The sequence below is a fragment of the Salmo salar genome, chromosome 01 (genome assembly GCF_965601325.2).
Source record: "Salmo salar chromosome 01, fSalSal1, whole genome shotgun sequence".
NCBI lineage: Eukaryota > Metazoa > Chordata > Actinopteri > Salmoniformes > Salmonidae > Salmo > Salmo salar.
This window is the reverse complement of record NC_138291.1, coordinates 152,668,329-152,681,221: the sequence shown is the minus strand read 5'-3', so window position 1 is coordinate 152,681,221 and position 12,893 is coordinate 152,668,329. Positions and strand designations below refer to the sequence as shown.

The 12,893-nt window shown below is 44.0% G+C and overlaps 1 protein-coding gene across 3 annotated transcripts in view; it reads right to left on the bottom strand.

The window, feature by feature from the left end:
- Positions 1 to 12,893, bottom strand: part of LOC106566947 (tyrosine-protein kinase ABL1) — a 65,004-nt gene that overhangs the window by 10,544 nt on the left and 41,567 nt on the right. Inside the window, exons 1-4 of one of the 3 annotated variants that reach the window (XM_014135647.3) lie at positions 8,361 to 8,920; positions 8,072 to 8,221; positions 3,897 to 4,061; positions 2,163 to 2,458 (exon numbers count right to left, since the gene is read on the bottom strand). In XM_014135647.3, coding sequence (XP_013991122.2) covers positions 2,163 to 2,458; positions 3,897 to 4,061; positions 8,072 to 8,156 — 546 coding nt within the window. In that variant the 5' untranslated portion in view covers positions 8,157 to 8,221; positions 8,361 to 8,920. Of the gene's footprint in view, positions 1 to 2,162; positions 2,459 to 3,896; positions 4,062 to 8,071; positions 8,921 to 12,893 lie in introns of those variants that run through there. The other 2 variants (XM_014135641.3, XM_014135631.3) reach the window with 2 other exon arrangements.

Here is a 12,893-nt window from a genome sequence, read left to right as displayed (position 1 = left end):
AGAGAGGGGAGAAGACTGCTGGGTTAAGAGAGGGGAGAAGACTGCTGGGTTAAGAGAGGGGAGAAGACTGCTGGGTTAAGAGAGGGGAGAAGACTGCTGGGTTAAGAGAGGGGAGAAGACTGCTGGGTTAAGAGAGGGGAGAAGACTGCTGGGTTAAGAGAGGGGAGAAGACTGCTGGGTTAAGAGAGGGGAGAAGACTGCTGGGTTAAGAGAGGAGGAGAAGACAGCTGGGTTAAGAGAGGAGAGAAGACAGCTGGGTTAAGAGAGGGGAGAAGACTGCTGGGTTAAGAGAGGGGAGAAGACTGCTGGGTTAAGAGAGGGGGAGAAGACTGCTGGGTTAAGAGAGGGGGAGAAGACTGCTGGGTTAAGAGAGGGGGAGAAGACAGCTGGGTTAAGAGAGGGGGAGAAGACAGCTGGGTTAAGAGAGGGGGAGAAGACAGCTGGGTTAAGAGAGGGGGAGAAGACAGCTGGGTTAAGAGAGGGGGAGAAGACAGCTGGGTTAAGAGAGGGGGAGAAGACAGCTGGGTTAAGAGAGGGGGCAGAAGACAGCTGGGTTAAGAGAGGGGAGAAGACAGCTGGGTTAAGAGAGGGGGAGAAGACAGCTGGGTTAAGAGAGGGGGAGAAGACAGCTGGGTTAAGAGGGGGGAGAAGACTGCTGGGTTAAGAGAGGGGGAGAAGACAGCTGGGTTAAGAGGGGGGAGAAGACAGCTGGTTTAAGAGAGGAGAGAAGACAGCTGGTTTAAGAGAGGAGAGAAGACAGCTGGTTTAAGAGAGGGGGAGAAGACAGCTGGGTTAAGAGAGGGGGAGAAGACAGCTGGGTTAAGAGAGGAGGAGAAGACAGCTGGGTTAAGAGAGGGGAGAAGACAGCTGGGTTAAGAGAGGGGAGAAGACAGCTGGGTTAAGAGAGGGGAGAAGACAGCTGGTAGACTAACTATCCTAATACTCCTACGACTTCTTTCCCAGTCTCCATTCCTCCTGACCACTAATAACGGTTGGTATAGCACAATAACAGGGTGTCCTAATAGTCATATACAGCCTCCTTTCCTTCAAGCGGACAGGCTTCTGCAATGAATGATGATGCTGGTTCAGCTGAAAATATAATAGGTTGATAATGAACTATTAGGTACCAATTTTTCCACTCACTGTATTTTCACCTGGATTTGGTCCTCAACATCTTTCTGGTACCTATTGAGGTCAGTGGTCATGAAGGAGAGGAGAGGCCATTTTAGAGTGTTGAAACGTAGGCCTCTAACCTTAACCAGTTCTAGACCTGCCGTGTCCTCTCTAAATGAGCCTTTCCCAGAGGGGGTACAGTAAGCTGCTCTGTGGAGACCTCCACTAAAGCCCACTGTCTGCCTTGGCCACAGCTTAATGGGCGGTTATACAGCCCATTAAGAGGAGCTCAGTGAGACAGTCAGGCCACTTACAGCTGCCTCCAATAATCACTTAATAATCACTTAACCAGAGAGAGAGGTAAAAACCCCTGGATGTTTAGGACTTGGGGACATAGGTCTCTGGCAGCGTTGGAAAAAGTACCCAATTGTCATACTTGAGTAAAAGTACCTTAATAGAAAATGACTTAAGTAAATGTTGACCAGTACAACCCTACTTGAGTAAAAGTCTAAAAGTATTTGGTTTTAAATATATGTAAGTATCAAAAGTAAATGTAATTGCTAAAATAAACTTAAGTATCAAAAGTAAAACTATAAATCATTTCAAACTACTTATATTAAGCAAACCATACGGCACAATTTTCTTATTTTTATTTACGGCTAGCCAGAGGCATGCTCCAACACTCAGACATAATTTACAAATGAAGCATGTGTTTAGTGAGTCCGCCAGATCAGAGGCAGTAGGGATGACCAGGGATGTTCTCTTGATAAGTGTGAATTAGACCATTTTCCTGTCCCGCTAAGCATTCAAAATGTAACGAGTACTTTTGTGTGCCAGGGAAAATGTATGGCGTAAAAAGTATAATATTTTCCATAAAGTATAAATGTAGTGAAGTAAAAGTAGGCAAAAATATAAAGTAAAGACAACCCCCAAAAAACTAATTAAGTAGTACTTTCAAGTATTTTTACTTAAGTACTTTCTGGGCACTTTTACTTATGAAGATGTGATAGAGTAGAGGTAGGAGGTGTGTGTGTACTGTATATCCTCACCTTCCCGTCGGAGGCCGTGTTGATCCTGTAATGGTAGACGCGGCCCTCGTAGCGCAGTGAGATAGACCTCTGCCCGGGGCTGCTCTCGCTCTCCCTGACCAGGAAGCTGCCGTTGATGCCCGAGCTGAGCAGGTACTCAGCAGCGTTGCGCGACACAGGCCCATGGTACCAGCTGTGCTTCTCCAGGCTGTTGACCGGGGTGATGTAGTTACTGGGCACCCAGCCCTGGCCGTGGTTGGTCTGCGCCTCGCACCACTCCCCATTATGGTTATAACCCAGGACTCGCAGCTTCTCTCCTGCAGCACGGGTGGACATGCCATTAGGGTGAAATCAGGGGAAACTACAGGGGGATTCTACACTACAGACGAGACCTTTTAGGAGTACGGTAGGCGGTTTATATAGACATCACTCCAACTACATTTCTACTGGTTAAAGGAGAAACGTCACATGTAAAAGAGACTTGCTATAGAATGGTTGATTGGTTGTTATAAATGACTAGCATAGTTACTATCCTAAAGGTTCTACATTCTACACAATGCTAGCGCTGAGCTTGTGCTAACGTTCATTTCCAGTTGCATCATAGACCAACATGAAAGTGCCACATACTCACTATTCTGAGACTGAGCCAGAGTGGTTAATCCACTGTATCTAATGTAATGTTTACTCAGATTGTGACACTGGGTTTTTTCCCATTGGTTATGGGGTTAGCAGGGTTGACATCACTGTCTGATCCTGGTTTTAGACTCAGCATAAACTACAATTCACAAGAGAGTTTAATGCAAAAGTGTATTAGTTAATAATATATGTATTTTTAAACATTAACATGAAAACTGTACTTTTCAATTTGGAGATATGAAGGTACGATGCCAACTCCACTTGTTTAGTAAGAAGCCCTAAATTAAATATTTTTTTATAGACTTCTGTATAAAATCGACCCTATATAGCTTTAGTGACACAAATGATTTAGATTGCCTTATTACATAACGTATTTTGCCTTTTTATTTCCTGGTATTTAAATATGAATTTCTGCATCTCTCTCTCCTCCTCTCTCCTGCCTGCTGCATTGTGTTCCAGCCGCTCCAGTGGAAAGAGCTCTTTGCGACAATGGGACCAGCTATGCTAGTTAGCAACGGCGCTAGCAGGTAGAAACAGCGCTCGTCCAATGATTTGTTTTGTTTTAACGCTGACGCATGGAATCATTACGTTGTCCTAGCCTGTATATTTTCGACCTAGCTGACAATCAAGGAGAGATAGGAAACGGGTTTTCCAGTCAGTCTAAACCCTCCCCATCCCCCTGAGGACACTGTACCCATCTCAGCGCAGTCAGAACTTTTAAATGAAGATAAAAACACGAGCAGTTCACTCACACACACACACACACACAGTCCTGTTTATCTACCGCTGATAAGGGCCGTTTTGCACATTGACCCCATGACGAAGGCAGGTCCCTGACAACAATAAGCCCAGAGGGAGTATTTTCACACAGCCTGTTGATGCTCTCTGGGCTATGATGGACGGTTTTACTGTTAAACGTTTCAGAGCACAGGGACGGTTCTCTGATGGCTTCCCAGATGGAAAACTAATGTACCCTCACAGAGACAGACTCACAGCGCAGAGCTGGGGACTGTTCCATTTCAAGTCACAGTAATGCAATTCCATTCCTGAATTGACAGGAATTTAGATGGAATTGATTGCAACTTTCTGTCACACACGCACTCACACACATTCTCTTACCTTTAGTTATGCTGAGAGTGTTGTCCCCACTGGCCACAAAGTCGTATAGCGCAACAAAAAGGTTGGGGTCATTCTCGCTGGGTCCGGCCAACAGGTTCTCTTTGGAGTTCCAACGGGCCGCTTCGGTCAGACCCTGGGGCTCAAAGTCTGGTCTCTGGAGAGCTTCTGGAACACACAACAGACAGGTCCAACGTGAGAACATGTCTTTATCTTTTAAACAAGTGGGCAATGGGGGAAAGAGCGAGATCGGGAATTGGGAGCGAGTCGATCAGATCTGTGTTAAATAAACCAACAACTAATCAAGACAACAGACTTTCTATCACCATGTCAAAGGAACAGACATTTCAGTCATTCAGGCTATTCCATGGACACACAGACACTTAACACATTACAAACCCTAAAGTCATTCACACCTGTATGTGTTGCCTGTTCTTTAAACTCCCCACGTCACATCGAAGGAACATTTCTCAGAAAGAGTTTCATGGTTGCACTATTGTGCTGGACTGCACAGCAGCTGTGATTTGACTATGGTATTAAAGGCAGCAATATGAACTGAGATCTTTAATCAAGACCAGGCCAATAACATTGTCCATCTCTGCACTACCTACCTTTCATTTCCTGGAGTACCAAGGCTTTGCTTTCAATTTCAAGACATTGTTTTCAATAACAAGACTCTCCAATAAGAGTTGACCCATCTTTGCCTGCAATGTTGTAGTAAGAAGGGAAATTGTAGCTGTGATAAGCTTCCAATAAGGGCTGAAATAAAACTGTTTACAGGCACTACAACAACAGATTATGCTCATTATACCCAAATAATGGGAGTTTGGGAGCCTGAGAGGGATCTGGATGACACATCAATGTTACCAGAACTGGAGAGAGAGAGAGTTGCAGAAGAGAGGTGGAAACAAAGGAAAGAGAAAGGGGAAGAGATAGAGGTGACTTCATTGTGTGGCCAATTCAGCTGTTTCAGCACCTTGCCCCTCTCACCACACACCTCCTCAGCTTGGACACTGGGCCTGAGAAAGCCAGGGAGAGACTTTTGATCATCTGCTGAGGCCATAGTGATACCCGAGAGAAAGGACAGGGCTGTTGGTAGTCGGCTAACCTACTGAGTTTATGCTAAATATTCCATTCAGGAGACAGGGATGCTGTGATATAATGAACCCTGGCAAAGTACTGATCCTTGATTGTTTTGCTCTTTATTTGTATCTTATGTCAAGCCAACAGCCCTGACAGAGCAATCTGGTGAAATGCAGACTGCAAAGCTATTTTGTGATCTACTGTGGGCATACATATCGTGATGAGAGCCACAGAGAGAGAGATGGAATAAATCCATGGTTACCACACACAGATGACCGGCTGGGTGCTATGCGCTGGGGCTCTAACTGGGTGCTGGGCACAGGACAGACATTAGGATGTGCATGATGAACCTGAGGAGTCTGTGATAAGAGGCATCTGAACACATTCTGCTCCCCAGCATTGAGCCACTGGTAGAGGGGCATCCTGTTAACAGTGGATTGTGAATGCAGAGCAAGAACTTAACAATTCAGACAATGAGCAGAAAGAAGATCTCTCACTCTATAATCATTCATGACATTTGAGAATCCCTATCTTTCTAACTATAGGCTACAAGCGCAAGGGTGCACATGAGGAAAGACGGCTTGATTTGTGAAAGTGAGCGGCTGAAATCAATCGAACTCCAAGGCTATGATTCAAGTCGGAAAAAATAAGCTCTTCGATTTTGGAGAATAAACATTGGCAAACGAAGGTTGCGTGGTGACGAAATAACAGAGTTGGAGGAAGATAAACAAATGAGTGTACTGAGTAAGACATGAGAGGAGGAGGGTGGAGGGGACAGACTGGTGTATGGGCACTAGAACAGCCAACCCCCCACACATACTCTATGTCCATTTTACTGACCACAAACACCTCTGCTCTTAGTGAGTGAAGAGTGACAGCAGACTGATACACTGCATGATAGCATAATCAGAGAGAGAAATGGAATGAGACTGAACATGAGGCTAAAGAGAAAGAAGGAAAGCTAGAAATCCAGCAGTAGCTCGTGGAGAGGCGGGGATTACATCATATCCTGGCTATATTACTGGGGGAGAGAATCCATCCAGCAGTGATGAAATATGTGTGGAAATCGAGGCACTCTATGACAGAGATGGTATGAGTATTAGAGATGAACTGATGAGCTGAAACTAACCCCAAACACACTGACAGAACACAGGATACAGAGATTGGCCAGGTGGAGTTTATCACTACCAGTACCTCCTTGACATCAGATCAAAACGCAGTAGGTCCAAACATTCCAGTTCCATGATGTAGAGCCAAGCCACGTGAGGCGAAGGACGGAAAATAACTCACGCCGGGGCGATTCTGTTGCATCACCTGGCTGTCAACAACTGTGACGGTTGACAAAGAGCTTAATGCTGGATCAAGCCTGAGATCTGGAGGTCTAACCACTGTTTGGAGATCCTATCTGGATTTGTGGCTGGTGCCGCTGTAGACTAGTTCTCCCCCCAGCTCTACTGTGGTTAGGTCAAACATTGAGGCATTAAACATGAGGGTGAGTGAACCTGCCACACAGAGGGGGACAGGTGTAAATTGTTAGGATTTATTGAAGAATTTGCAACACATACTGTTGCTGTCAGTAATGTCAACTGAAAGAAGATTAAATTGGGGTTTATCTTTCCTCTTGCAAATTCATTCAGTGGATATTCTTCCAGAGAGAATTGCTTCATTTTTTAAGAGAAATACAGAACACTTAATTCCAAATCAGAGACTGTTCTTTCAAATTGCTTTTTGGTCCATCTTAATTTTTGTGTATGTAAAGTTATATGAAAGGGTGTGTTTGAAAGATTAATCAACATTCACTTTGCTGGAATGTGTTCCGGGACCATTTTACACAATCCTGGGAGAAATGGTGGGAAAAGTACTCAATTGTCATACTTGAGTAAAAGTAAAGATACCTTAATAGAAAATGACGCAAGTAAAAGTGAAAGTCACCAAGTAAAATACTACTGCAGTAAGTATAAAAGTATTTTGGTTTTAAATATACTTAAATATCAAAAGTAAATGGAATCGCTAAAATGTACTTAAGTATCAAAAGTAAAAGTATAAATAATTTCAACTTCCTTATATTAAGCAAACCAGATGGCAGTTTTTTTTCCTTTCATTTACAGATAGCCAGGGGCACTCTCCAACACTCAGACATCATTTATAAATGAAGCATTTGTGTTTAGTGAGTGACAGATCAGAGGCAGTAGAGATGACCAGGGATGTTCTCTTGATAAGTGTGTGAATTGGACCATTTTCCTGTCAAAATGTAATGACTACTTTTGGGTGTCAGGGAAAATGTTTGGAGTAAAAAGTACATTATTTTCTTTAGGAATGTAGAAGTAAAAGTTGCCCAAAAGATAAATAGTAAACTACAGATACCCCAAAAAACTACTTAAGTAGTACTTTCAAGTATTTTTACTTAAGTACTTTACACAACTGCCTGGGAGCATGTGACATGGGCCATTTCACAGTCTTCCATTACAAAACAATTTCACGGTTGAAACTCAATGTACTCCGGATTTCCCAGAATTTCATTAATCTTTGATTCAGGCTAATCCATTTAGCTCATCTTTGTTTCAAGTAGGGCAGAGTGTAGGCTTGGAAAAGAAGTACAATGGCACACTTTATAAGGCATTTAGTCTTAAAAAAAACTCTACAACTCAGTTCAACTTGTCTTTGCACTTCATAATGTAGAAAAGCAATAAACAAGATGTAAATCTTAGCAAAGCGCAAAAAGGAAAGTGTAGATTTAGATTAGATCCTCTCTCCTCATAAACAAAAGTACAACGGGCCCAGCCGGGAATCAGATTTCCTTGTATTCTCTCCACCCCCTCCCCCCCTTCTTTCCTCTGCACCGAGCCAGTGTGTCTGGCTTCCCTCTCCCTCCGCTCTACCTCTCTCCCCCTCCTCCGCTTTCCAGAGCCCAGGAACGACAGAGGCTCAGAGAGCTCATCTTCTCCCTCTCTCGACCTTCTCACCTCCCTGCCCAGCACAACCAGCTCCTCTACACTGTCCTCTCCTTTCTTTCTCTGACCATCTTTGTCTTTCTCTGAGAATCAATCCCAAAACAAAACTGCCAACCCCCCTTTAGCAGTTCCTCAAATTCTTACCTTCCAAGTAGCAGCTGGAGGAGGACGAGAGGCCTTTCTTAGATTTACACCCCACCAATTTCAGGCAAATCTCCAACATTTTCATTTGCTTTCTTTCGCTTCCACTTGAAAAATCCTGTTAGTTTGTCGGCCCAGTGTCCCTTTGGTTTCCTTTCGACGGCAGATCAACAGAAAAAAGTTAGAAATGTTTCGTGGTCGGTCATGAAAAGACAAAGAACATGAACAAGACAAAAAAGGTTAAGGAACAAGGGATTCTGCTTTTCTCCTCAGAATCTTTGGCTGTTATTACCCTTTTCTCTCCTCTCTTTCACCAAACAGAAAAGTGAACTCAGTGCTGCCAGCAAAGTCTACAAACTTTCTAGTCCAAGCGGCTCCATCTTTTTTTCTCTCTGGTTCTGGTTAGCTCCTCTCCGGAGGAGGCAGAAACGACCCAAAAGCGTCCGAAAGCGTGCTGGACATGCGGATGTGTCAGTTGAGTGGGCAGTAGGGCAGTCCGGATGGTGCCATTCCCTCTCCTGTCCCCTGTGTGTGTGTATGTGTGTGTCCGTTAGCAGGAGAAGCACAGGGACTCACTCGTGCTACAGGCTGCCAACAAAGGGCCTCTTTCAGGATCTGCCTGCTGCACTGAATGACATCAGCTGGTTGGGCCCTCCCACCTCCCCCAACACACACTCAAGAAAGAGAGAGAGAACCACTATACACACACACCAAGAAGAACACAAACAGAAACACACCAGTGTGCCAAAAACACATTCAAAAAGACAGATGAAACCTCTGTTGACAACCAAACTTGAAGTTAAAACTGAAAAGTCCATTCTGAAAAGTTTCTCTTTGTCCTTCTGTTTGAGAGAGTCACAAGACACTTTTTCTAAAGCCCCTCCTCCAGGACTTCAAACCCCACCCTCACTTCTCCCCCTCTTCCTCCCCCTTTCTCTTGCTCGATTCTAAAATGTTTACAGGTTAGAGAGTGGGGTCTGGAAAATGGCTGGCTTTTTAAAGGCACAATAGTTGGAGCTTGGAGTAGAGAGCTATTACACAGTCAGATAACAGAGAAAAGCCCTCCCTTAAATTTTAAACTACTCAAATAAGGTTGAATTGCTCCGGGCTGTGTCAACTGGAGGTGAACTGTGATAACTGTGAAATCTAATATGTCTCAACTGATAAAATAAAGACATTCATCTAAAAGAAGCATGCAGGGCCATGTGCTTCTAGGGAGAGAATGTTTGGCTGTTTCTGTGAGGAACAAAGAATCTCTGGCAGAAGTCAGGCACTCTTGCGACATGCCTTTCTCCAGCTCAGTCTTCCCTCAGCTGTCTTTTTAGTGGCCATACTGAACTCATGTGTTGCATCACACTTTAGCATCTTATGCCTTGGTAATGTTATCAACAAGAGTCACTTGAATGAATAGGCAATTAACAGGCACAACCATGCAGTTGCTCCAAAACCAGAACATTGACACAATAAAAGGTGCTGAGGAAATTGTGGGTAAATGAAGTGTTACCACTATAGACGGAAGGCAATACTCAATATAGTCATAGGCGGATAGACTTGTGACTTCAGTCGAGACCAGCAGGTTATGCACTTCCCTTCATGCAGATTCCGTGTATGTATGTGTGTGTGTGTGTGTGTTACCTCTGCAGAGATCAGAGGCACACTTCAGCGGGTGACTCCAGACTGGCTGGAACCTTAGATGTGTCACTCCACAGCCCAGAAGCACACTGATAAAAAAGGACTGAATCAAGGCCAGGAGCCTGTTGCTGTTGTTATGCCAGTCTATGAGGTGTGAGTGCAGCAGTGTTGAATGTGGATCCAAAAGGGTCATGGGTTTGAACTGGGCATCTTTTTCATTCAAGTTACTGTATCTTAACTGTGTGACTAATGTCGGGCGTGGAGGGGGATGACATGTAGGCATCCTGACACATGGCGTTGCACTAAGTGATGACCTAAGTGCCCAGAGCATCCTGTCACATGCCAACATCATCTCAGCCTGGCATGGCAAACATGTGCGTTTCTCTCACCCACACAGTGCCTGCACAATAATCAAAGAAAAACGCACCCGCATCCTCCATCGCCCCGAAACCCCATTAACTCACCGCAGTCACTGAGCAGAGAGGGAAGAGGAGAGATGGAGGCGAGGCTGTAAAAAAGCGAGGGGGAAAAAGGTTGCAGATGGAGAAACATGAAGCACATTGTTTGGCGATGAGCTCATAGGAGAATCACTCCATTGCGTTTTATATAATCCGTCTCTCTCAGTATGTTAACAGTTAGCTGACGTACACAGGATGGTTTTCGGTCCTTTTCCTATTTTGCCCTGTTCTTTGTTCCCTTTTTCAAACCCCTCCAGCACAGGAGAGTTGGGGACTAAACTAAACAAAGCAACAATGTGAAACACCATTTTAGTGTTGACAGCAAACCTTACAGAGCGGTGATTACGTGGGACAAGGAAAATATTCCGACAATATTCAGGTAGTAACCTGAATATGGATATTCATGCTGAAAATGTACTAATATAAACGCATGCCCCTCTAGTGTAGGTCACAAAGGAATGCATTTGAAGATCATTAGAAGCACAATTGGTAATGATAGCTGCTGTGACCATTGACTAATATGGATGATATCCAGTTGAAAGGGAAATGAAAAGGAGTAAAAGACCATCAGATGGGTAGTAGAGTGGTATTAGGTAGACATTACCAAAAGTCAACTGCTCTGGGATTCATCATGTTGCTGTGGACTGGATGAATTGAAGAGAAGTAACCATAGGCTTCCAACAAAACATATACACTGGTATGTCCACAGGGGTCTGTCTTAGCCCCATTTGGCAGAAAGCAGTAATAAGGATAAGAGCGAGGACGTCAGTCAGTTCTCTCACAAAGTCGTCTCAGCGTCTCTCTGAGACACAAGGTAAGTAACCTACGCTGATCATTAAACACAGACATTGTAAAACAATGTAAGAAATGTCAGCCATGCAAAACTTGGCACTCGTCCTGCCCATCTTCGTGAGGCAACGTAAAGTATTGGACCCAGAATTCAAATGAATGAAATAGAAAGAGACAGGTGCCCTGTTGTAAGTTAATATAAGCATTAGAAGTTTTTCTACACCATAGTAGAAAGGCTCCTCATTCCATCGCTGCGCCTAACCAGCCTAGCGCCACCAGTGTTACTCGTCCAGCCTCCCTCTCGCTTAGACAGACCGTGAGGAACCAGGCGCGCGGGTGTGTTTGTGTTTACTCAGGGCCACTAGAGAATGCAGCCTGGGTGTCTCGGCCTCGCAGGCCTGGAGATGAGGACAAGGGTTTTGGGTTCCACATATCCTCCATCGGCATGGCACAGCTGGGGTGGGAGATGGGCCACTCATGGTGGGGCCCGGAGGGTAAGGTTTTGGGTAGGGTAGCGTTTAAGACGACCGGGTGATAAATCAATGGTGTGTGTGTGTCTCTGCACACAGGCATATAAAGTGCATTCAGAAAGTATTCAGACCCCTTGGCTTTTTCCACATTTTGTTACTTTACAGCCTTATTCTAAAATGAATTAAATTGTCTGTCCCCCCCCCTCAATCTACACACAATACCTCATGATGACAAAGCAAAAACAGGTTTTTAGACATTAGACACAAATATGCTCTGATATGCACTGTGAGACTTTATATACACAGGTGTGTGCCTTTCCAAATCATGTCCAATCAATACAATTTACCACAGGTGGACTCCAATCAAGTTGTAGAAACATCTCAAGGATAATCAATGGAAACAGGAATGCACCTGAGCTAAATTTCAAGTCTCATAGCAAAGGGTCTGAATACCTAGGTAAAGAAGTTATTTCAGTTTTTCATTTTTAATAAATTAGCAAAAAGTCCCAAAAAATTGTTTTTGCTTTGTCCTTATGGTAACGTAACAAAATGTGGAAAAAGTGAAGGGGTCTGAATACTTTCGAATGCACCGTATATATGCACCTGAATACTTTCGAATGCACCGTATGTATATGTGTGTGTGTGTGTGTATATATACACACACATATATATATACACACACACACACACACACAGTACCAGGTAAAAGTTTGGACACACCTACTCATTCAAGGGTTTTTCTTTATTTTTATTATTTTCTACATTGTAATATAATAGTAAAGACAACAAAAATATGAAATAACGCATATGGAATAATGTAGTAAACAAATAAAATTATATTTTAGATTCTTCAAAGTAGCCATCCTTTGCCTTGAAAACTCTGCACACTCTTGGCATTCTCTCAACCAGCTTCACCTGGAATGCTTTCCAACATTCTTGAAGGAGTTCCTGCATATGCTGAGCACTTGTTAGCTGCTTTTCCTTCACTCTGCATTCCGACTCATCCCAAACCATCTTAATTTGGGTGAGGTCGGGGGATTGTGGAGGCCAGGTCATCTGATGCAGCACTCCATCACTCTCCCTCTTGGTCAAACAGCCTGGAGGTGTGTTTTGGGTCATTGTCCTGTTGACAAACAAATGGTAGTCACCACAAAGTGCAAACCAGATGGGATGGTGTGTCGCTGCAGAATGCTGTGGTAGCCATGCTGGTTAAGTGTGCCTTGAATTCTAAATAAATCACTGACAGTGTCACCAGCAAAGCACCCCCACACCATCACACCTGTTCTTCCATGCTTCACGGTGCAAACCACACATGCAGAGATCATCCGTTCACCTACTCTGCATCTCACAAAGGCAGTTGGAATCAAAAATATCAAATTTGGACTCATCAGACCAAAGGACAGACTTCCACCGGTCTAATGTCCATTGATTGTGTTTCTTAGCCCAAGCAAATCTCTTCTTCTTATTGGTGTCCTT